Source organism: Mytilus edulis, chromosome 13 (genome assembly GCF_963676685.1).
Source record: "Mytilus edulis chromosome 13, xbMytEdul2.2, whole genome shotgun sequence".
NCBI classification, from domain to species: Eukaryota; Metazoa; Mollusca; class Bivalvia; order Mytilida; family Mytilidae; genus Mytilus; species Mytilus edulis.
In genome coordinates this window covers 39,401,321-39,427,364 of record NC_092356.1, presented here as the reverse complement: position 1 = coordinate 39,427,364, position 26,044 = coordinate 39,401,321, and the positions used below count along the sequence as shown (strand labels likewise).

General features: G+C 30.5%; 2 protein-coding genes across 2 annotated transcripts in view; both read left to right on the top strand.

The window, feature by feature from the left end:
* Window positions 1-26,044, top strand: part of LOC139501253 (uncharacterized) — a 599,145-nt gene that overhangs the window by 203,450 nt on the left and 369,651 nt on the right. The gene's annotated exons all lie outside the window — the stretch shown is intronic.
* Window positions 1-26,044, top strand: part of LOC139500299 (uncharacterized) — a 221,066-nt gene that overhangs the window by 89,487 nt on the left and 105,535 nt on the right. Inside the window, exons 73-100 of the mRNA XM_071289042.1 lie at window positions 966-1,178; window positions 1,748-1,790; window positions 4,455-4,615; window positions 6,079-6,231; window positions 7,061-7,270; window positions 7,938-7,980; window positions 8,665-8,831; window positions 9,191-9,364; window positions 9,727-9,936; window positions 10,645-10,851; window positions 11,134-11,295; window positions 11,773-11,979; window positions 12,513-12,555; window positions 12,898-13,061; window positions 13,325-13,498; window positions 13,936-14,145; window positions 14,644-14,686; window positions 15,290-15,444; window positions 15,815-15,967; window positions 16,625-16,843; window positions 18,192-18,234; window positions 18,599-18,759; window positions 19,295-19,468; window positions 19,818-20,030; window positions 20,704-20,746; window positions 22,119-22,288; window positions 22,687-22,740; window positions 22,984-23,169. Coding sequence (XP_071145143.1) covers window positions 966-1,178; window positions 1,748-1,790; window positions 4,455-4,615; window positions 6,079-6,231; window positions 7,061-7,270; window positions 7,938-7,980; window positions 8,665-8,831; window positions 9,191-9,364; window positions 9,727-9,936; window positions 10,645-10,851; window positions 11,134-11,295; window positions 11,773-11,979; window positions 12,513-12,555; window positions 12,898-13,061; window positions 13,325-13,498; window positions 13,936-14,145; window positions 14,644-14,686; window positions 15,290-15,444; window positions 15,815-15,967; window positions 16,625-16,843; window positions 18,192-18,234; window positions 18,599-18,759; window positions 19,295-19,468; window positions 19,818-20,030; window positions 20,704-20,746; window positions 22,119-22,288; window positions 22,687-22,740; window positions 22,984-23,169 — 4,155 coding nt within the window. The remainder of the gene's footprint in view (window positions 1-965; window positions 1,179-1,747; window positions 1,791-4,454; window positions 4,616-6,078; window positions 6,232-7,060; window positions 7,271-7,937; window positions 7,981-8,664; window positions 8,832-9,190; window positions 9,365-9,726; window positions 9,937-10,644; window positions 10,852-11,133; window positions 11,296-11,772; window positions 11,980-12,512; window positions 12,556-12,897; window positions 13,062-13,324; window positions 13,499-13,935; window positions 14,146-14,643; window positions 14,687-15,289; window positions 15,445-15,814; window positions 15,968-16,624; window positions 16,844-18,191; window positions 18,235-18,598; window positions 18,760-19,294; window positions 19,469-19,817; window positions 20,031-20,703; window positions 20,747-22,118; window positions 22,289-22,686; window positions 22,741-22,983; window positions 23,170-26,044) is intronic.

Below are 26,044 nucleotides of genomic sequence, written 5' to 3'. Positions count from 1 at the left end.
ATTGCAGATATGTTTCTGAAAGGCTACTATATGATAGGTAGTGTTCCTAAATACAGAAAAATTTGAATTTCACACAATGGTAATTCTAAATTTTGTATGACATTTACATATCACAGACTTTGTGTCATATCGTCGCTGTTATGCAAAAACCTCGTATCTCAATTTTTTGTGGAAATCTTTTTATTGATTATTTAGAATTAAATATGTATGTTCCACTGTATGCGAAAATATCTGATCTTCTAACCAATCATTAACCTGAATTCTGACATGTGACGAAAAAGTGTAGTCGGATTGGTGAGACATTTTGTTGTTCGAAAATATCGTATCTCAAAAGAAAAACACACGGCACGGCAGCTGGCATCATAACAGCTACAGTTTACTGAATCAATTTTAGGTTCTCAAAGCTAATAAAGCTTAGAAATAATATGAAAAGCTTTTAAAATACAATATAGGTGCAGACATTTTTGCTCGTCTTGGTAATTTATTGGTTAGAAGATCAGATATTTTCGCATACAGTGGAACATACACATTTAATTCTAAATAATCGATAAAAAGATTTCAGTTTTTACTGCCTGGTGTAAAATAATCAAAACCTTAGATACGAGGTTTTTGTATAACAGCGACGATATGTATTCTTCCACAATCACTGATTGATATATATTTTACCACACAGCTGAATATTAAGATTTTTTATTCACTCACCATAGTTTCAATTTTCAAACTATATAATAGAAGGCTTGTCATGCATTTTAAAATTTAATATATTTAACTTTCTAGAGTAAATAAATATATTCAATGTAGTTGACGATCAACAGTTGCTGTGATGATTTAATGGCAAAAGCAATGTTTTAAATTTATATGGAGGGATATAGCACCAAGCAAATTTAATCTTGTTGTTGTTTGTAGAATTGACCATTTGAAATATTAGTATGTATATATCTATATGTTGAGAATTTTTTTTATAGACTGTTCACAAGAAATCAGAAATCTACCATCACTCCTGAGTAATATGAACTGTTACTTTGACCAGTCCTGTACAGCAGTCCAGTGTTGTATTGATGTCAATGAATTAGGAAAGTCTTTAGAGATAGGAGTCAAGATTGATCCATGTAACTTCAGGTTGACAGTCAGGATAGAGAAATTGAGCTTTGATGTAACATTGTATGACTATGTATGGGGTAAGTGTTACTCACATACAGTGATTTAGTATAGTTTTATAAAAGATTACTGAATTTATTTGTATCTGTCGCCTATATCTAAGGATATATTTTGGCCCACACCAAATCTATACCTCGTTTTTCTAATTCCCTGCATGTTGTAAAAGATGGACAAGAAAGATTGTAAGATAGTCTTGTGTTTTTTAAGAAATGTCATTTACAGCCAATTGCATTGAGTGTGTAGGTGAAGGTAATATCTTTGGTTAGCTAGCTTGCTAGCTGTACTGTTAAGTCATTATTGGATTTAGGTAAATTTGCTGTAAATGTGAAATAAGATACAGAATTAGAAATTTGCCAATAATTTTCTCTCCAATATTTATTGTCTTAGCCAAAATAATACAACAAAATACCCTACCCGAGTTTAGTCTATAAATGTCTTGCCTGTAATTTGTGTGTCTGTGTACTTTAAGTAAACACAATGTATGGTAGGTATATTATTTTAACTCATTTCGGTCATTGTTAAGTTTTTATTGATAGGTTAATTTTGTGTACTTTGATTATCTAAAATAAACAATATCTTTATATTTTAGGATCACAGAAAGTTTTAGATCTATATGGTGTTATGCAGATATCGTAAGTTTTTGAATTAAGTTTTAGAAGATTAACCCTTTCACCGATTGCTGCCCAGACAGAAGCTACTCTGAGACGATGGCTTCCCTGGCTACTTTTACTCAAGTGGGAGATCTTCATAATAAATGTCAATAAAAACTTGTTTGTAGTTATTTGTGTATTTATTTCATTCACTAACACCATGTTCACAGTTTTGTTTATGTTTTGATAATTTTTTCTTCATAAAATATTCAAATTTTCAAATTTTCGGCATTATATAGGTGAAATTCTCAAAATTCTGCTCTTTGACCCCAAATCGTAATTTTTTAAACCAAAACGGCAAAATTTTGAAAAATTTTATGAGGCAGTACAAATTCCTCACACTGAACGATGTCCTTTCCAAGTGTTTTGTACATAAAATGACATTTTATGTCAAAAAAGTATACTAGTTTGGCTTCAATTCTTTCATATTCTTTCAAAAAAAATGTTCCCTCATTTCAAATTCGCGTAAATTCCATAAATTTCCTCTGATTTTGACACGATTTTCAACAAACGGAAGCGCCATGTTTACACTTTCATCCGGGTATTCATCAAAGAAAGATAACTCATGTTTGCACTGTTTTGAGTGGGAAATATAAAAGATGTATTCCGATCCCGGTAAAACAGGACTCGACGTCAGCTGTCTGAAACGTGAATCCCCGTAAACCGGGACTCATCGGCGAAAGGGTTAAGCAAATTGAGGCAAGGCTCATATTTTACTTATAATGATATTCTAAACTGTTATTTTTATTTGTATTGTCAGTCTGTTTCAGTTTGACTTCAGTCAGATATCATATTTTCCCTATAACATGATTGATAGTTAATGTATAAGAATTTAAATTTCCTGTCATTTCTATGGCCAATTATTTGTCAACCCTTAAGCTTCCTTCAATATATATGTAGGACTCTAAAGTGCGATGGTCATGCTAAAGTGCGATGGTCTACGCTAAAGTACGATGGTGTCTCACGCTAAAGTGCAATGGTTGTTTGTTTGCTAAAGTACGATGGTATATCACGCTAAAGTGTGATGGACCAATTGGGTAAGGTTCTAGGGCTTTATAAAAAATGTTAAAGAACACTCAATGTAAAAATAGTCCTTTTGTATAATCTAGTATTATAAGGTATACCATATGTGAAAGGCATTATAATTTAACAAAAGTTTGAAGTGAATTATTCTAAAAGACCGACCATATAATAATTGCTAAAAATTTAATTTAGGTGGCACAGAATACTATATTTATTGTACTAGTCAATGATTTTTTTACAATTTGGGCGTATTTACAAATATTATGAAAATTGGTGTAGCTTGCCGTTCACACGTAGTCTATCACTTATTGGAACACCTCCCCTTACAATCGTCCTTATAATTAAAGATACAAATGGATTTATTATCGGAATATGTAACATTTATTTGTTTAATTTAAATGAGAGAGAAAGGCGATGTCTGCCTAGCTTAATTTACACCTTTTTTGTAACGACTACACATCCACGTTATATTATTCTGCAATGTGCATCATAATGTTTTAGCCGACAATTTATAATTTACGCATGAAAACATGTCCCTTTATTTTGCTGACGTTGCTTTTCAATAAGAGCGACAACATTTTAACGGAGACCGCACAATAAACTGCAACAAAAACAATGATTTAAATGCATTCGTTCGCTTCCAATAAAAGTAGGATACAGGGTATCTATGCAAATACTACTTGTTTCGACATGGACTATAGTAAAACAGTCGACAGCGAGATACAAGTTCTTCTTCAAGCCACCAACATAAAACACCTTTGCTTTAGCCGACAAAGCACAGTTTGGTTTAAATTAATTAAGTCATTGACATTTGGTTTAAACGTTGTTAATCAAATGTCTGTAGTTTATTTTCCGGCGTGTTCATTTTTAGTTTGTATAAACGACTGCTAACGTCATAATCCAACTACATTTCTTACGTCTTTACTTTCGCGGACCATCGCACTTTAGCGTATGGAAGCATCGCACTTTAGCATATACCATCGCACTTTAGCGTGTCTATTGTACTTTAGCGTCCCCATTGCACTTTAGAGTCCTACATATATTTTATAGAATGGAGAAAAGCAGGCTGGAAGAGAAATTAATGTTAAAATATTGTGCAACATACTGTACAAGTTTTAGCTGATTCAGATTTCATTTTCCATTATGGATTGTTATTTGATGGATTAGTTGAGTAAATTTTAGGGACTTTTCATTATAGGGTTCATCACAATTGCTATCTCAAGGATTTTCATTACAGGGTTCATCACAATTGCTATCTCAAGGATTTTCATTACAGGGTTCATCACAATTGCTATCTCAAGGACTTTTCATTACAGGGTTCATCACAATTGCTATCTCAAGGACTTTTCATTACAGGGTTCATCACAATTGCTATCTCAAGGACTTTTCATTACAGGGTTCATCACAATTGCTATTTCGTCATTAAAAGTTCTCTATTGAGTAAAACAAAACACTCTTGATATCTTAAATAATGTTGGGATAATTTTTAATCAGTTATCAAACATCTTGTACCATGTTAGAATAAAATGTTGCATGTTTTTTTAGGTATGGTTGGTTGCGCTGGGTTGTGGTGCATAGGCATATATATATTTACCATTTTCATTTTTCTTTTGTTTTTCACAGGTTCTTAATTGAAAATTTGTATGAGGAAAAATTATACCTTATCAGCCTAAATGCATCAACTAATTTTGATGCCAGAAGTGAACCAGTATATAGTGTTATAATGAAGAACAATCTACTACCAAAGACAGCCTGTGATTGGACATCTGACTTTTATATTGCAAGTATGTGTACATTTTTGTGAATGTAGGTTGTTTTTTTTTTGGTTGCTGGTTTAGGTTTCTTTTGTGATTTTTTTTGTTGTCTCCCATTGCATTGAAAGTAGGGAGCATAAAGACTTTGGTGTCAAAACAATTTTTTTTCTTCTTCAGAAGTTTAAATGAAAATCGATTTTTTTTATAAACTAGCAATTTAAGTGTCAGAATAATCATATTGGTCTTGACTTAATTTACACCTTTGATATTTTGATAATTGCACATTTATGCAAAATGAATTAAATGCAAGTTATTATTAATTCTCTTTAACACTTTTAAAGTTCACAACTAAAGCAGATATGCTTATTAATAGAGAAATTTATATAAGTCTGGTTTGTTTAATTACTTTGGAGACCAGAGGGAATGGTTCATTATTCTAATATGACGTGCTTCTTTCGCTTTGTAAACAACACCGTGATAAAATTCTCGATATATCTATACTTAGCGCAGACTCCAAGATGTACACAAATGGCTGTTTAAATATGCCTCCCACGTAAATCCACATGTATAGTAACCTATGTGTGTAAACGGTTGTGGATTTCGATGTGTTAACAATTACAATTGAATAAAACCCTACAGAACATTTATTCTGATTCTGATGCATAACAAAAAGAATTTACACATTAGAGAACGGAAAAATGGACAAAAACAAAATAAATTAAAATTCCGCGAAATTCCAGTAATGATTTTTGCGCATTAACGTCATTTCAAAACATGACGTCATACGAATGAAAACGTCAAAGCTGAAGGTTTTTCTATTGTATTTTCCTTCTAAACTCGAATACAATTGCATTAAAATAAAGTATTGAGGTAGGTGTTGCTTGTTTTCTGTTCTATTGCATTATTCGCACATTTACTGATTTCAGCAAGTCAACATGGCGGCTCCTTGGTTACAACATGTCAACAGTGAATTTGACGGTAGCTTACGATAAAAAATGTAAATTTAAAATTGCAAATGTTGGGTTTACTGAGAAGTAAAAAAAAGTAATCACATTTTTTTTCTAGCGGTTAGTTAAGAAATCATTCATGCAGGTTTATTAGATTTGTTTTACATTTATCGAACAGTGGGTAAAATAGAACAACCACACACAGGGTGTACCCATTATCGCTTCAGTTTTTTAATGATCGTATTTGTCCTATTAGAATCGAAATAATTCATGGAAGCCATAGATTTGTTGGAAATTTACACATGGCCTGGGCCGTGATATTCGTTAATTTTATCCCTCGCTAACGCTCAGGATAAAATTCGAATATCACGGCCCAGGCCATGTGTAAATTTCCAACAAATCTATGGCTTCCATGAATTATTTCTTAAATATAACATAGATATGGAACATGTAAGTTGGACTTTCATGGCAATTGCCTCTAATATCAGAAGAGTCTTATGTACTTCCTCTGTGTGATTTTTCAATTTCATTCTCTTTTTATTTCAGATTTTTCTTTAACTGACTGGCTAGAGATGAAACATTATACCATTGTAGATTCTCTTCCAAGTAATATTTTATATCAGCTGTATGAAGAGACAAATATAGGACATTACTTTCTAGATGATAAATGCTCAAGATCAAACAGTAGCTGGTCCAAAGGTATGTTTATATTTTTCTCTTAATAAAGCAGTCAATTGCACACATGTGGAATCACATATAAAAGTTATTAAAACATTGCATTAACTCAAGAGAAGTTATGTAGCATATTTTAGCTAGTCTTGCTAGCTTATTTGTAAAATGTATCATCACAAGAGAAAATGTATGACACCAAGATATGACAGTGATTGTGTGTTTGATGTTAAGGATGTCTGCTTGTCATGTTTTGGAATTTTTGTCAGATTTCCTCTGGTTTTATCCATTTGAATGCCTTAAAATAAAAATCCCCATGAACCCCCATTTTTCTTTTTATAAATCTTTTACATGTATAATTATAAGTCATTTGTAAAAGTCTTATAAAATTTTATTTATTTTTTAATAGTATTTGAGAACTTAAACTGGTCAATGATAAAGCAATGAAAAATCAGAGGAGAGAACATTTTCTCGCCAAAATTCCAATGGCTAATATCTCAAAAACAAGCACATTGACCCCTATATTTTTTTGCTTTTTTGATTCCTCAATTTATTCCCTACCATTACATACTAGTTTTATGAAAAGTTATTTATTTCGATACTGAGCAGCGAACATCCTTAAGTGTCATTTAATAACTGAAAGTGGGAACATTAAGTCAGTTTAGCTACTCTATTGCCATCTATCAACCAGCTTTCATACCTCTTATAATAAACTATTGGAAGTATTGGGAGGGGGTATCCAAAACTAAATGAAAGTAAATACTAGAGGAAACATGGGAAAGTTATTTGGGGATTGGGAATTTGGGAATTGGGAATTATAAACCATCAATACAAATAGCAGTGTTGTTCATTATTGTAGATTGTGGTATGAACATGACTTTAATGGAGTTACCAGCTAAAGTTTCATGTTTCATCACAGATACCTGCACAGGGATTCAGTGTTGTGTCATGAATACTTTGTTACAACGAACATTTGAAGTCTCATTTCTCTTGGACAGTTGTTCAAATAGAATAAGTATTGGTATAGAGAAAATACAGTACAATAGTACTTTACTAGATTTCCAATGGGGTAAGTTACTCATCTGTATCTTGATAAAAGCTGAATAGCTTTTACTGTTACATGTGTTTTGAAGTAAAAACTTGTGCCACCATACTCTGTGATCTGTTTCTGTTGATAAACTCATAAATCTAACACAATGCCAGGCTAGACTGAATCTGCTTTACATCCTCTTTTTCTTTCTTTTTTTCATAATTAGTAAACATGCCTTATAAGCCTGTCAACAAACTAATGATAAGTGTGGGTTTTTTTTTCTTTCTAGAAAGGCAAGGTGCAATGTTTAAATGATTAAAAATGAAATAAACTTTAGTGTTTTTTAATGAAAAAATCTGCACTCACTGGTTTGTAATTTAAACTAATATCAAAAAGTGGCATGATTGCCAATTAGACCAATATTCACCATATGGACGAAAACATCTATAGGTCTTCAACAATGAGCAAAACCCAACCATAGATTTTTATATATTTTTTAATTTCTCATTTATATATAAATGTATATATTTTGTTTGCATGAAACTTTTTGTTTAATGATTTCTTGATGGAAGGCATATTTTGTTCTCGCATCATAGATTAAAGTTCTAGTTGTATTTTACTTTTAATCTAGTGATATTCATTATTGAATTCGTAGACTCTTAATGAAAATTATTAGCTTATTTCTTTTATTATTATTTTTTGTTAGGTGCTCATTATTCCTTTAGCTTACAAGGAATTGTACGAGTTGAGTAAGTAAAAGTATTTAATTTTATAGTCATTAAAAAAAAGCTTAACATGACAAATTGTCATTTACCTCCTGCTATAATTTTAAGACATTTTGTTCTGTCATCAAAGATTAAAGTTCCAGTTACATTTCCTTTTAATCTGACGAGATCTAGTCTCCTTTTATCAAATTTATTAGCTGATTTCTTTTATTTATTTTTTTTGTTAGGTGTTTATTATTCTTTTAGCTTACAAGGAATAGTTCGAGTTGAGGAGGGAAATGCAATTAATTCAAGTGTAATTAAAATCTGAACATCAAAAATTGTTCTTTACTTGCTACAATTCTAAGACATTTAGTGAGTACATAGTTCCAATTCTTTTATGTTTAATATTTTCTTCAATTTTATGCCCCATCCTTAGTGTTATAAGACTTGTACACTCATTACTAAAAATTTCAGATCAAGTTTGAATTTTGGTGGTGTCAATTTCTAGTTCTGGATTTATTTCTTTTTATAACATTGTGTGCCAAGAAGGGGCATCATCTGTTTCCAATGGACACATTCTCTTTTTATTTTAAAACTTTTAACCTTCAACCTGCTTTTTGAAGAAGTAAGGAAACAGACCATGCAAATATGTAAAGCATCATTACTTTTCCTTCAAGATTTCAATGAAACATTGTTCATAGAATTTTTTATCAAACTTGTTTACAGATACAGCATAGAAGACCTGTACACAGAGAGATATTACCTTGTAAATATGAGGATTAGATTTTGTTATGAGAGCACAGAGTCTCAGTGTGATGAAAAGTACACAATACTACAAAATATGAAATTACCAAAACAGCAATGTGACTGGAGAAGTGGATTCAGTACTCCAGGTATTAAAATAGAAATGTTTATAAAACCAACTTTTTGAAGAATTATTTTAATTACTCACACTTTCATAAATCAACACCAAGCCTTCAGTAAAAGAAAATGCATTGGCCATTGTTCGTGGTAAAGAACTCCTAATTGGAGCCCAAATAGAAAGAGCTCAAAATAGTACATATTTTAAACAAAATAGTTCCTACACATTGCTGTGACTTTGTCTATAGTAAAATATTTTGGTACCAGTAATTTTTCTATGGAAAATAAGCTTAAGGACTGGGGATCACTGTAGAACTTTTGTTAACTGAGTAAAAATAAAATATCATATTATATTTGAAGAGATGTTAAGAATATAACTTTTGTTTTATAGGATTCTCTTTGGAGAGTTGGTATCATCAGCATTCAATGGCTCCTGGATCACAGTTACAAGATTGGATGATCTCTGAACTACTCAATGACTTAGGAATATCGACATACCTACATGTTAAACAATGTTCCAGACATTCATCGCCTTTTTATCCAAGTAACCTGGGTTGGAATAAAGGTACACAAATTTACATTCCACATTTTGTATATATTTGTTTGTAAGTTTGTATGCAATAGGTGACATTTAGTGTTTCCCTCGACTTCCATCCCTCTCATTTTGATTTCTACCAAAATGAAAGGGATGGAAGTTCTCATCCTGAACATGCATGAAATATTTTCCATTGGACGTTAAGCACCCAACAATCAATCTGAAGTTTGCCTCATGCAAATTTTCTGATACTTAAACATAATGCTAAGAACCAAAACTTTTTTCTTTTTTGTGGTGAAAAGGCAAATTCATAAAAATTAGCCTGACCTGCTCAACACCATGGATTATGCAGAAATGTTATTATGAAAATTTTATTTATTTTAAAATTCCAGGATGCACCAACAGTATCAACCTTCCACAGCTGCCAGAACCAACCACCTGTTATTTAGACACAAGTTGTACCAGAGTAGAATGCTGTGTAGATGTTGACTTTATTCCATACTCCTTCCATACTTACCTCAATATAGATCCTTGTAAACAAATCATCACAATGCGCACTGAAAGGTTCCACAGAAACATTTCATTCAGTGACTATCAATGGGGTATGTTATATGAATACATTTTAAGACTCTTTTCTGTAAAAACTAATCCGTTCTACTCGATTGCAAAACATCAAAGCTGAACTCATCAAATCAAGAACTTTATTGATTGTAGATTTTTGTTAGCAGATTTCCACTAGATTTTACACAAAGATTTTATATCAAAAAAGTTGCATTATGTAAGAAATCTACTTTATTCATAAAATTGAGAATGGAAATGAGGAATGTGTCAAAGAGACAACAACCCGACCAAATAAAAAACAACAGCAGAGGGTCACCAACAGGTCTTCAATGTAGCGAGAAATTCCCGCACCCGGAGGCGTCCTTCAGCTGGCCCTAAACAAATATATACTAGTCCAGTGATAATGAACGCCATACTAATTTCCAAATTGTACACAAGAAACTAAAATTAAAATAATACAAGACTAACAAAGGCCAGAGGCTCCTGACTTGGGACAGGCTCAAAAATGCGGCGGGGTTAAACATGTTTGTGAGATCTCAACCCTCCCCCTATACCTCTAACCAATGTAGAAAAGTAAACGCATAACAATACGCACATTAAAATTCAGTTCAAGAGAAGTCCGAGTCTGATGTCAGAAGATGTAACCAAAGAACCATGTCTGTTTTTCAACTTAAATGTTATTTAATGGACCAATATGGGACATTGAAATGTCATTTTAATTATTACATATTTATCTTAATATTTTTAAGGTAAACAAGAAGAGTTATGGTTAGCTGGTGTTTTATGTCTGTCTTTTGAGATAGATGATTTCAGTGGAGAGAGCAAGTACTTAGTCAGCCTGAACATGAGTGTTTGTTTTGAAAACAACAAATCTTGTCACGTATCAACACAGATACTTAGTAACACATGGCTGACCAAGGCTTTATGTGCATGGGATAACAGCTATTATATATCAAGTAAGTTATTGTTGTTTTTGAGATTTTTCATTTTTTACCCTTGTTCATCTTATACTAGTAAAATCACAGCTTGTAGTAAACTGTTGAAATCTAAATATTTTGAAAATTCTTTTAAGTTATTGTTTTGACTGTTTTGTGTCAAATATTCTAAGAAAATCTATTGAAATGAATTTGTTTAATAACTGCCTCTAAAAGTTAAGCGTGTTTTATTTGGTGTTTGAACTATCAAAACCTCAAATTTAAGCCATAAAACACTAAAAGCCATATTTTTTTAATTTTCAGACTTTTCTCTAACAAACTGGCTTGAGAAAGAAAACATGTCTCTACCATTGCCAGATTATGGACAGCTTCTACTGTTTGAAGATACTGGCATAGCTCCATACTTACAGGATGATCAATGTGGGGAAGACACCTCAAAATTCAAGCACTCAATTTTCACAAATGGTATTCAAATATAAAGTTATCATTAATTTATCATCATAATATATTATAGCAGTAGAAATAATTTTTTGATATTTCCATCTGACAACATTGTGAACCTGAAATATGGTAATGATCGAATGTAATTAAAACAATATAAAAAAAAAGATGGGGTATGATTGCCAATGAGACAACTCGCCACAAGAGATCAAAATGTCACAGAAATTAACAACTAAAGGTCACCATACAGCCTACAACAATGAGCAAACCCCATACTTCAAAGTCGGCTATAAAAGTCTCGAAATGACAATGTAAAACAATTGAAACGAGAAAACTAATGATCTAATTTATGTACAAAAAATTAACAAAAAACAAATATGTAACACATAAACAAACAACAACCATTGAATTACAGGCTCTTTCATTATATTTTAAAAATGGTCATGAATATATATTATTGTATAATATTGATAATTGATAACATATAACTTTATTTTGTAGCATGCCCATTGAATGTATCGGGTAAAGATTTGGTTGAGATTCCTTGTCATTTGTCAGCATTATGTACTGGTATAGAATGTTGTGTACATGCCAACAAGTTAAACAGAGACTTCCATACCATAGTTCTAGTTGATCCATGTTCTTATATTGTTACTGTTGGAATTGAAGACTTTGTATATAACACCTCTATAACTGAGTTTTCATTTGGTAAGTTTAATCCCTAAAGAAAATCATATGTAGCATGGTTAATTTAATTTTAAGTTGATATTGTAAAAATCTGTTTATTTTCAGAAGTCAATTTTTATGCTCAATCTGTAGTCCTTTTGTCTCAAGCAAATGGTTTTTAGGTTTACTTGCGATTCCCTTGATTGAGTAGTGGAATATAATTTACACAGTTTAAAATAAAGGAAAGGGAAAGATGCATATTAGTTTTTGGGTCAATAGGTCAATGGTGAAGGTCATAGTTACTAAAAATGAAAAAATGAAAAAAAATAAATGGTTTCCAGATTGCTTACTTGATTGTACTGAAGCTTGTATAGATGAGTTGTGATACCCTTAAAATAAAACTTTTTTTCTAAAGAATGTGCAGTTCAGTGAGCATCAGTTGATGCTGTCAGCCTTTAATCATTATGCATTTAAATTATTATGAAAGATTAAAAGTCCGAAATCATTAAAGATTTTTTTTACATATAATAAATGTGTTTACTTTATTGATAATATAACTATTTTGTATATTTTAGGTGAGCTTCAACAGTTTTCCATAGCAGGAATTGCTAACATAGAGTATGTATACATATTTCTTCATATTTTTACAACTGAATTATGGTTTACTGGAATGGGGACCCAGTTATTTGCCCCATTGTAACACATTTAAAATCATTGTAAATAAAAGGGGTGCTGTTCAAAAATTAATAATGTATGTTCTTATCAGCCGTACGTTTTATGAAGTAGATGGGTTTTTTTTAGATTTTTTAATGTTTTTTGCAGTTTATTTTGTTATCCAAGTGAGTGAAAAAAGCACAAGTATACCTCTTTTTCATTGTTACATGATTTTTAAATATTTCCCTTGCCAAAACAGAGACAGCAGGCTTCACAAGATTTTAAGACAAACATTTTATTTTTCAGATTGATCATCTATTACCTTGAAAAAGAACATTCATATCTGGTATCAAAGAATATAAGTATATGTACAGAGAGCCAGGGTACATGTGAACAGAACTATGTGATAGTGGAGAATATGATGCTACCAATCTTACAGTGCAGTAATAATGATGGATTTATCAAAGAAGGTAATAGTCTTGTCTCAGTGACCTTAGTATGTCTTTTCTCTGGAGTCAACACCTAAAATTGTATGTCCTGAAAATTGTGCATATATTTGTGCTGTATACCTAATGATTATGCAGTAGATTTTTTTTTAATCAACTCCTTATGTATTTAAACAAGTATCATGTTCCCAGCACCTACTATTTTGTAAATTGTAAATTATATTTTGATTAATAAAATAAATATTATATAAAATGATTTAAACTAATTTTAATATTTTTTTTCCCAGGTTTCTCCTTAGAAAGATGGAGAAATGAAAGTGGGTTTTCTTTAAATGACAGTTTGACCAGTGTTGATGTGTCTGAGTTATTTGAATATATTGGTTTATCTTACTACCTTCTGTCTACAAGATGTAATCGTTCCAGTAATCCATATATTCCATCTGTCAAAGGATGGAATTCATGTAAGCAGTTGACAAATATATACTCATTCTGATGTTTTAAAAATGTCAATGCATACAGTTATGATTGCTTCTTTAAATGTTTTTTCTGTAGCACATATTTAATAGTTTGCAAATTATTACAGTGGTGAAATCACTGACATACTGTTTCTTACTTTTGATGGTGATGTTTAAAGAAAAATGAAGATTTGTTGTTTCTATTATTGAATATTAACATATTCAATACTTTGTATTTGGTTCTAAAGGTCCACATACCCCCTTTAATGTTTTAAACATAGATCAAAACTTTAATAAAAAAAAAAGAAAGAAAATTTGTTTTTCATATAATATTTAAACTTATTGTTCACCAACACCCATGAAATCGAGATATAGTATACTATGGAGTACAATACATGTTATTTCTTATTTCTAACTAAATATATAATTTTAATAAATTTTAGTATGCATTGATAATGAAGACTTAACCAATCTCACTGGACCTGTAAGCTGTAACCTGGATTCAACCTGTAACAAGATCAGCTGTTGTGTTGATATAGAAAATCTTGACAGAACAATGGAAATATCACTGGCTATAGACCATTGTAATGGTAGACTGACCTTACAACTGGAAAGATTGTCAATAGATGTCTCACTGATAGACTATAAATGGGGTAAGAATATGGCATAGACAAAAAAACAAGTGATTTGTAGGTGGAGAAATTTTTCATTTGAAAACTGGTACTTTTTCTGTCACTATTACATTTAAGAGCTTTTAGCTCTTGTGCTTCCCTCTTGTAAATGAAGAAGAGTTTGTCTGGGAACATAGTGTTATTGCATTAAAAAAGTTTCAAGCATACTTTCAGTGACAAAAAAGCATATTAAGACTTGTTTTCTAAATTGAACACTGAAACAAGATTCACCAAACTGTAGCTTTCACAGACAGGGATTAACCCTATTATTAAATTTAAGAGTCAAAATTTCAAAGTGATTTACAGGGATTATTTTTATCACATTGTATTTTTTTGTTCTTGAATATATGAAATGTGTAATATTTAGACTTATTTCACAGCTCAAAATGTTGACTAAAATTTAAACACCACAAAATATTTTAAAAAGCTTGTTGTAGCTCTATTATCATGATTATATGTACAATTTCATTTGAATTTCAGGTACCCAGCTAGAGCATGGACTTGTAGGGGTAGTGAACACTGTGTAAGATATTTGTATTTTTTATTGTTATTGTTATGTATTAAGGGAACATGTACTTTTACTATCTTTTCACAAATTGGAAGACAGGGCATGAATTGTGGTAAAGTTGCAGTCCTATAATTGCTTACATCCACTTTATTTGAACTTTGGTGGATGGTTGTTTCATTGGCATTCATACCACATCTCCTTATTTTTATAAACATTAATTGAATATTTGTGACATGAAGTCTAAATTTAAATTCCTTTGCTTTTTATGCCCCATTTAGGGGCATTATGTTTTCTGGTCTGTGCGTCCGTCCGTCTGTTTGTTCGTTCGTCCGTTCGTCCGTCTGTCCCGCTTCAGGTTAAAGTTTTTGGTAGAGGTAGTTTTTGATGAAGTTGAAGTCTAATCAACTTGAAACTTAGTATATATGTTCTGTATGATATGAACTTTCTAATTTTAATTCCAAATTAGAGATTTAACCCCATTTTCATGGTCCACTGAACATAGAAAATGATAGTGCGGATGGGACATCCGTGTACCTGGGACACATTCTTGGTTTTTTCAAATATAAGACAGCCTTATAATTCCTCTAAAGTTTTAACATATTAACATATATTTTTTAGAATTATAATTTACAACTTAGCATCAGAAAATAACTACATGGTGTACCTGACTGTTTTGGTATGTCTAGAATCAAATGATACCTGCTCTGTAGATGAGGTCATACTTGATGGTGTGAAATTCTCTAAGGGAGTCTGTGATAGATCAATGGAAAATGGTAATACTGTAAACCAATGTATTTTCACATTTAGAAACATAATGCAAATATAAATCGTTGCTTTTTTTTTTAGACCTGTATCTTGCCTTGTTAAACTACATCAAGTAAATTTGAAAAAAAACAAAATTAAAATGTTGGAAGTGGAATAGAAAGGAAATAAAGTATCTAGGAAAATAAATGGTTTTATAGAAATTTGATTTTTTCCTGGATCTGAAGTTCTTTGAATTGATTTATGATTTGCACAGTAACAATAAATACATAAGATGGTTGTATTCAACCTTTTTTGCATGAATATCTTTTAGAATTTAAAGTATTGACCGTCATTTGAATAATCACAGATATGTATATCTAGGTGTTCTGCTTGTTTTAGAATTTTCCCTGGCTGCTTGGCTTGATGAGAAGAGCTTACCAAAATCCATAGAGAGTTTACCAGTTTGGGCAGAGGTTCAACTAAAACAGGATCTGAATATTGACAAGTTTCTCAAACCAGAATCTTGCAGTCATACACTTGCAAGTAGCAATGGTTAGTCAGATTATCTATTTGAAACAAAAAATTTTGACCAACATTTTCAGAAATACTAGTTGTGGTGATGATGAAATTTTTATATTTTTGTCACTTTATATGTATACTTTTTCTGAATAAAGGAGTAGGTCCGGTAAGGGCTGATTTCGGCTACAAATTTCAGGTTCATCTGAAGAAAGATTTTTGACACTTTTTAAACACTTAAGTGTCTATTTCAGTTGATTCAATAAGTTTCTATGAAAGATTTTAACTGATTAAGTCATTAAAAATGCTCCGATTCAAGCTTAAATATGCCCAAAAATGTCACTTTTCAGATGTTTTTTGTCCAAAATGAAAGTGACCGCATCCGTGTTCATCCTCAACCTTTATATATTTTATGTATTATCATCAAATACAACTTTCTTTTCAATATTAAGAATGAACATGAATGCGGCCACTTTCGTTTAAGACGGAAACCATATAAAATTTAACTAAAATGCTAAAATTGTGAAGACTTCAGTAATTTAGCATGACTTTATGATGCTAGTCCCCAATATATGTGCATTGTATTGTCAAAAACAGCCCATATTTACGTAGCAGAAGCATTCTACTTTCCAATCATTAACTAAAAGTACTTTTTAACAAGAATTTTTAAAAGATGTAATATTTTTTTTGTAGATTGTGGTTCTGCGGTTATAAAAGCAGTACCAACAGACAAACATGATAGATTTTCCTGCAGGCTGTCAGCGGATTGTACAAGTGTTGAATGTTGTGTCAATCTACCTATCTTAGACACATCAGTTTCAGTTGTCTTTGAAATCAATGAATGCAGAAACAACTTACAGCTGCAAATAGACAACTTAAAACAAGACTTCAAGTTGTCAGAGGTTTTATTTGGTATGATTGATAAGAAAAATATGTTCTGTCAAAATTAATCAGAGCCTGATAAAAATGAAATCCTTGCATGAACCAGATTTTAAGGAGGCTCACGGATACAAAAATTTCGGCAAAAAATTAAACATTTTTTTTTTCACTACAAATTTTATTTTTTACATTATGATATGGTACACTAAAATCAACTAAAAAAATTGATTCGATTTGGCCCCAGATGACTTTTGAAATGTTTTTTCATTGAAAAAAAAGCTCCAAATTATCTCCCTTTGGTGCAAATATCCACTTTTTGGCATTAAAATTGAAATATCTTTTTTAACTCATTGGTGACCTATATTTTTTATTATTGTTTCCCAATAAGCTGTACATAAACTAAATAATTGTAAAATTTAAGCGATTTCTGTAATAAAGTTCTTTTTTATTTCGATTTTACCTCTATTTCTCCTATTAGCTCAACAGACAAGAAGGACATCAACAAAAATGTATGCTTCTTTCGGAGGCAGATTGTGAGCTTGAATGAACGGTGACCCCGTTTTTTTATTTCATTTTTCTATTAAGTATATGATAAAGTTCTTTTATAAAAAAATATAGTGAAATCCTATATTGAAAAAAAAAAATTATTTGTTCCTGTGAGCCCCCTTAAGAACAATATTTTAGAACTATGACCAAAATGCCTTAATTAGGGGAAATTATTATACCCCTAATTTTTGTGGGTACAAGATGAACTATGAATTCAAATGTTTAACAAATAACATATTTTCAATAGGCTTTGTATACAGAGATTGGCAAAACCATGAAATCATACATAGATATAGGAAGATGTGGTACGAGTGCTAATGAGACAACTCTCCATCCAAGTCACAATTTATAAAAGTAAACCCTTATAGGTCAAGGTACAGCCTTCAACAGGGAGCCTTGGCTCAGGGCTTTTCCAGAAAAAAATGTATGGGGGGGGAGGGGGGGTTGGAAGGCATATTATATTAATAATACATGGGTGATGGGTATCAGAGCAACTTTTCACACTATAATGCACTATTATTCTCAATTACAATTGTCTGGGTGGCGGGTGCTGACAAAAACTGCCTTCCAACCCCTCCATACATTTTTTTCTGGAATAGCCCTCACACCGAACAGCAAGCTATAAAGGACCCTAAAAATTACACGTGTAAAACCATTCAAACGGGAAATCCAATGGTCTAGTCTATATATAAACGAGAAAAACATATGAACTACATAAACAGAACACAACTACTGAACATTATATTCCACAAATATGCAAGTTTTCAGCAATCCATGAAAATAAATGAATCCACAGTAAGTGAATAATTGTTTTTTTTTTTAATATATTTTATAGGGCAAACGAACACATTTGGATTATTTGGAATAGTGAAACTAGAGTAAGTAAAAAAAAAATCCTTTAATGTCTGAAGTCCAAAACTGCTTTTTGTAAATTTGTGTTTTTCCAACAAAATTTACAACCTTCATGTAACTGCAACTACATTGCGAACATTCTACTTTAAATGATTAGTCATAAATATAGCAAGCCAACCATTTAAGACTTTAACCTTTTTTTCCACAAATATTTCTTCACATACTTGGTTTTAGACTGACTCTTTGATATAAATTGCAATGCATTTCAGCCTTGTTTTTTTTTCAATTAAAATTAATCTTTATACATGCATTGCATTTGGATCACATGCTAAAGCAGACTATTTCTTTGTGAGTCTATGTATTTTGTAAACAAATTTGTTTTTTTTCTAGGTACAGCTTAGATAAAGACTCGCCTGAAACATTTAGCTTGCACTTAGATATAAATGTTTGTTTTGAACCAGATGATAAGTGTGAATTAGAGATTGAGATTTTTAATGAAACTACAGCTAATCGTCAGCATTGTGACCAAGCTCCTGGATTCTTGAACTCTTGTATGTATAATCTTATAGCAGAAGAAGTTTTACTCCAGAAAATAGCTTAATCTTTGTTGTTGGTCTCAATGGTGGTGCTTATGTCAAAATTAAGAAATAATTCCTTCATGTCATGCTCTATGCTCATTTAAACATGGATAGGCAATATATTTTTCTATATTTTACACAGAGTGTTATCCATCTCTAGCTGAGGGGTAAAATTGAAGTTCACATTAATAGGGATTCAATGAGGTCGAATTATTCATTTGCAAGTGAAAAATTCATCATCAATGTTTCTTTGCTTAATTTCATTGACAAAATTGAACCATACTCATACTGGCTGCTAAAAGCAAATAATTATTCCATTCTTTCCCTTTCATTAATGTTTGAACAAAAACAAATAATACTTGAGACTTTATATATATCTTGTAGCTAGTGCCTCTTTAGAATAAAGGGCCATTTTAACTGACTATTAGTCTAAATCAGACTAAACAAGCTTACTGTAAAAAACAGAAGAAATGATAAGTTGTTTTACATTTTCATTGTATTCTTTCAGCGTTTTCATTGAATTCTTGGTTATCAGATAAAAGTACTGACATGGAAACTATAGATGATGCCACTGCTAGTGACTTGATCACAGAACTGGGACTTTCTGATTACATGGGATGGTCAAATAAATGCAGTATTTACAATCCTCCATTTAATGGTTCTATTGATGGCTGGAGTAATGGTAAATTATATATATTATTTTCAATAAGATAATGTGAAAATATTTGACGTATTAATTAAATTGAAACATTGATTGGAATGAGATTTTACTTCCCTGTTGGGAGACTTGTCTCCCTCTTCAGAGATTTTTCCCCCATAAATCACTGATATCTGTGAAGATTATATCTATGCTAAAAATACTTAGTAAGGAAAATTTTATTTGAACATAAAAGCTCTGTAATTGCTATTAATGACTATCATAGCTCTTTGTTTAAAAAATTGTTGTATTGAGTATTTGGACAAATATATATATGTTACTTTCTAATTTTTGCCTAAATCATGAAAGTTTATCTCTTAGTTTTGTATTGTAGATTGTTCAAATATCACAACACCTTTGGTCCAATTAAACCAGAGTGTTGCATGTCACATTCCTGAGTCCTGTGATACAGTTACCTGCTGTGCAGAAATTCCTGTTCTTAGAAGATACATCTATGCTTCAGTCAATCTCAGAACATGTGATTATATACTTGATGTATATCTAGAGGAACAACATTTTGAATTTAATCTGATGGATTATGAATGGGGTATGTTTAAGAACTTAATTTTTACTTTATAACAAAATGGAAAAGAAAAATATTTTAGATAAAAAAACTACTACATTATAACATATCAGATTTTGATAGTTAACTTAAAGAGCAGTTAAGATATTCCTAAACAGTAGTAAAAACAAACACAGGTTTGTTCCAGAACCTTTTTTAAATGATGAAATATAAATATACTTAAGATTAATTATTATTTGTTTGGAACCAAATTTTTGCTCATCTCATGAGTATAGGTAAACCATGAATTTAAAAGTCCCTACACAGTATGCATATTGTTGTACGCAGACATTGGCAAATCTATTAGATTAAATATCCATTTAAATACAGTTTTACTTCAATCAACTAAAATTGTATCCACAAAATCAAATGAATCCATAGTAAAGGGTTTAAATGAATGACATGGCAACCCAACAACTCAAAAGATCATGCCATCCTATCAGCAGATGTATTTGAATGTGAGTCTTACATTTGCTATTCTGATGGTGAAATCATTATATTTTTTCCAAGCTTTGTACTTTAAAAAGTGAATATGGTATGCACTCCACATTAAGTACATATATGTTTGACAGTATGCTTAATAAAAGATTACTGTTTTATTTAAATAATGGTACTCTTTGCTGTTTGTGATATTTACAGAGCATTAAATTTATTTTAGGTAAAATAGAGAATGTACAGATTCATGGTGTTTTACAGCTTGTGTAAGTATGGATCTTAATTAACACACACATGAACATAGTTATAAGGATCATTTATATAACAAGTCAAGTTGCAGTGTTTTTATTTTAAAAAAAATTTAAACCAGATCTGATTAGAATAGTTCATCATGTTTTTATGCTTTTCTGGTCTGTGCGTATGTTCGTTCGTTGTCCGTCTGTCTGTCCAGTTCCAGGTTGAAGATTTTTGGTCAAGGTAGATTTTAATGAAGTTGAAGTCCAATCAACTTGAAACTTAGTAAACATGTTCCTTATGATATGATCTTTCTATATTTAATGCCAAATTAGAGTTTTGACCCCAATTTCACGGTCTACTGAACATAGAAAATGATAGTGCTAGTGGGGCATCCTTGTACTATGGACACATTCTTGTTGTACAAAGTGGTATAAGCTGTTAATGCAACATTTTTTACCTGGTAGAATTTTCTTTTGCTAGGTTAATAAGTAGTAGTTATACCCTTAATTTAAAAAGGTGGGGGTATTTTGTTTTACCTCTGTCTGTCTGTCCATCCAATGAATATTTTTCATCTCATCTTTCTCAGAAACTACATCATAAGGATTTTTGAAATTATGTTTCAGAGTTTATATAAGTCAGCTATACCATTTGATGCATGTTCAGATTCTTCACTCAACAACTTCCTGGGTGAGAGGGGTATCGTCAGTGAGCAGTAGCTCACAGTTTCACTTGTTTTGATAAAAATAAAAATGTTTGGTGTATCCTCATTACTTAGTTTTTTAGCTTCATTTTGTTAAACTATAGCTAACTAATGAAACCAATAACCAGATAATTTTGTGTACAAATTTATGACATACTCTAATTTCATTAAATCTTCTTAATCTGTGATTTCACTCTTAATATTTTGTTTAATAAAGTAAAGATTTGATGCTATGAAATACATGTACAGTTGCAGTTTAATCTAAAAGGCTGCAAAGGATGCTGAATTTAAATTGATTTATTGTGGCATTGCAAGTTTAAATTATGCTTGAACTTATCAATATTGATCTTTTCTGTCCTTTGGGAAGACTAAAACAACCATAAGAAAGAGTTTATTTTATAAATTATGGATATGACAAAATCAGGTAATTTGAGATATTCCTGGTCACACAGACACAAGGCATTCCCCTGTACCTCTTGATATCTGTCCTTCAAGCAGATATCTAGAGTTTGTTATATTTTGCCTGCAAACATTTATCTGAATTTTGTGAATTGATATATGATAATGACTTACAGGTCAAGTTTTGTGCTTGATTCAAGTTGACTGACATATGGTAGATTAGTTTATCATGATGACTAGTCCAGTTTGTGTTTCTTTCTCAGTTTAAAATCTCATTCTTCAAATTAATTTTAATTATTTAGATTTGCTATCCATCACATTCCATCTGAAAAATTATTCTCATTGGATGTGAAAATCAAGGCCTGTTTTGAAGAGAATGGTACTGTTTGTTTGTATGACTACACAGTTATGGAGGATTCCAATCTTCTGTATTCACAATGTGATCTCGATGTAGAAAGAGCACCATTTAAAGGTATTATATTTAAACTTTATCAAATGGTACTAAATTATCACCTGGAAACCAGAAAACCAAAATATATAACAAACATATATCCAAACATCCATTCCACAAATCAATGCAAGAGATATAAAGATTGATTTTATTGTTGCCCAACAGTTTTCAGCTGCAATGGCTCTTAGGGAATGCAAATGTTCTCTTGGAGGGTCGTCTGCTTTGAAAATGATTGTCCTTATTATACTTTGCAAATCTTTATATCCTGGCAGTCATAATTCACCCAGACTTGTACTAAAATTAATTCTTCTACATGAGGTGAAGATGTGCACCTGATATTTTTTATCTCCATGGTGTTAAGGTTTTATATATGTTATCAGTGATTATATTCTGATAACTTAGCTATTTCTTTATTTCAGGAATCTCCTTTGATTTATGGCAACAGACTGAATGTTCATCACCTGCTGCAAGTAGTAAGTATTAATTATATTTTTAAAATAATTTACAATTTGTTTAATTTACTGACTGGGAAGTTGGTGTTGTTTTGGACTATGAAAAGTTTATGGCAAGATTGGCTTGTTTTTCATTATAAGTTTAACAGTTAATGTATGAAAGGGAATAATACTTATCTACCTCACAATGTCCAGAATCTTGTGTTTTAATCCTTCATGAATTTTCACGAATTATGGTTTAATGGATATTCTCTGATGTTGTAGGTTGTAGCTTTAGTTTAGCATCTACCAGTTGTTCTGCTACTCCTGACTGTCAGGGTATAACATGCTGTCTGCCACTTACTTTTATAAATGGAGAAAGAAATATCAATGTGACATTCCACTTCATTTCCTGCACCTTATTAGAATATAGTATTGAAAGAAAACTGTGGCAGAAAACTCTGGAAAAAGGTAAATGAAACATTGATCAGAATAGAAAAAAAATATGTTATGTTGTGGACTCATGTATACAGTACTTGCAACCTTAGGCGTTACTGTTTGACGTGAACTTGACTGATCGGTGAATGATCGGTGACGGATGTTTGACTGATCGATGAGTGATCGGTGATCGGTGACCCATAGGATCCGTCAGATAAGTCAAATAACCTATGTGAGAGTTACCCTGACAACAGTCACCGATCGATCAGTAAATTAAATTTATGCACGGATCGGACGGATACGTATATATTTAAAATTCTTATGTAAACCGAACTCGACAGTGTTTACAAACGATGAACGCGGACCTCTACGAAGACACCTTAATTTACGCGTTAATTTGTAATAAAATTAATTGCAATAAAAAAGTGAAAATAGTATAACACAATAATATGCTTAGAGCGTTAAATTGTTTGTGTTGATTAATAGTTTTGTATTAAATATTGTTAACATCAGAGACATATAATACATAATTGTATTATATGACTCTGTTAACATAAACTTATTCCTACGAAAATGATTATTATTGACCGCCATTGGATTTTTGAACTTTTTATAGTTTCGAATAGGTTGTTTTTTCGTGAAATTAAAAGAATGTCAAAGAAATGATATTAAATCTTTTTTCGCATTGTTTAGAATTACCAAAATTGTTCTTCTTTTTATCAAAAATGATACTATTTTATTTGAAATCAGTTATTTTTACCATCTTGAGACAAGTCTTCTAATCAGAATTGAGATATAATGAGAATTAAAATACTTAAACTTTTATTTTTGTGGAATAAGAATGCAGTTATTGATTTATTTTGATACAAATTATTAACCGTCATATGATTTGAGTACTTTTGGTACATCAAGATTGGCTGTTCTTCATAAAATATGCTTACTTTAAGGAAAAAGATACTAAATTTTTGTACGCGTTGCCTAAAATGCAAATATTTCTTCATTTTACTGAAAATTATTGACCGCCATTAAATTTTTGTACTTTTTATAGTTTAGAATAGTTTTTTTTTTCATAAGATTAAAAGAATATCAGAAAAATCATACTAAAATTTTGTTCGCATTGTATAAAATAACCAAAATCATTATTCTTTTTATCAAAAATGATACTATTTTATTTGAAATCAGTTATTTTTAACATCTTGAGACAAGTCTTCTAATCAGAATTGAGATATAATGAGATTTAAAATACTTAAACTTTTATTTTTGTGGAATAAGAATGCAGTTATTGATTTATTTTGATACAAATTATTAACCGTCATATGATTTGAGTACTTTTTGTACATCAAGATTGGCTGTTCTTCATAAAATATGTTTACTTTAAGGAAAAAGACACTAAATTTTTGTACGCGTTGCCTAAAGTGCAAATATTTCTTCATTTTACTGAAAATTATTGACCGCCATTAAATTTTTGTACTTTTTATAGTTTAGAATAGTTTTTTTTTCATAAAATTAAAAGAATATCAGAAAAATCATACTAAAATTTTGTTTGCATTGTATAAAATAACCAAAATTATTATTCTTTTTATCAAAAATGATACTATTTTATTTGAAATCAGTTGTTTTTACCATCTTGAGACAATTTTTCTAATCAGAATTGAGATATAATGAGAATTAAAATACTTAATCTTTTATTTTTGTGGAATAAGAATGCAGTTATTGATTTATTTTGATACAAATTATTAAACGTCATATGATTTGAGTACTTTTTGTACATGAGGATTGGCTGTTCTTCATAAAATATGCTTACTGTAAGGAAAAAGATACTAAATTTTTGTACGCGTTGCCTAAAATGCAAATATTTCTTCATTTTACTGAAAATTATTGACCGCCATTAAATTTTTGTACTTTTTATAGTTAAGAATAGGTTTTTTTTCATAAAATTAAAAGAATATCAGAAAAATCATACTAAAATTTTGTTCGCATTGTATAAAATAACCAAAATTATTATTCTTTTTATCAAAAATGATACTATTTTATTTGAAATCAGTTATTTTTACCATCTTGAGACAAGTCTTTTAATCACAATTGAGATATAATGAGAATCAAAATACTTAAACTTTTATTTTTGTGGAATAAGAATGCAGTTATTGATTTATTTTGATACAAATTATTAACTGTCATATGATTTGAGTACTTTTTGTACATCAAGATTGGCTGTTCTTCATAAAATATGCTTACTTTAAGGAAAAAGATACTAAATTTTTGTATGAGTTGCCTAAAATGCAAATATTTCTTCATTTTACTGAAAATTATTGACCGCCATTAAATTTTTGTACTTTTTATAGTTAAGAATATTTTTTTTTTTATAAAATTAAAAGAATATCAGAAAAATCATACTAAAATTTTGTTCGCATTGTATAAAATAACCAAAATTATTATCCTTTTTATCAACAATTATACTATTTTATTTGAAATCAGTTATTTTTAACATCTTGAGACAAGTCTTCTAATCAGAATTGAGATATAATGAGAATTAAAATACTTAAACTTTTATTTTTGTGGAATAAGAATGCAGTTATTGATTTATTTTGATACAAATTATTAACCGTCATATGATTTGAGTACTTTTTGTACATCAAGATTGGCTGTTCTTCATAAAATATGCTTACTTTAAGGAAAAAGATACTAAATTTTTGTACGCGTTGCCTAAAATGCAAATATTTCTTCATTTTACTGAAAATTATTGACTGCCTTTAAATTTTTGTACTTTTTATAGTTTAGAATAGTTTTTTTTCATAAAATTAAAAGAATATCAGAAAAATCATACTAAAATTTTGTTCGCATTGTTTAAAATAACCAAAACTATTCTTCTTTTTATCAAAACTGATACTATTTTATTTGAAATCAGTTA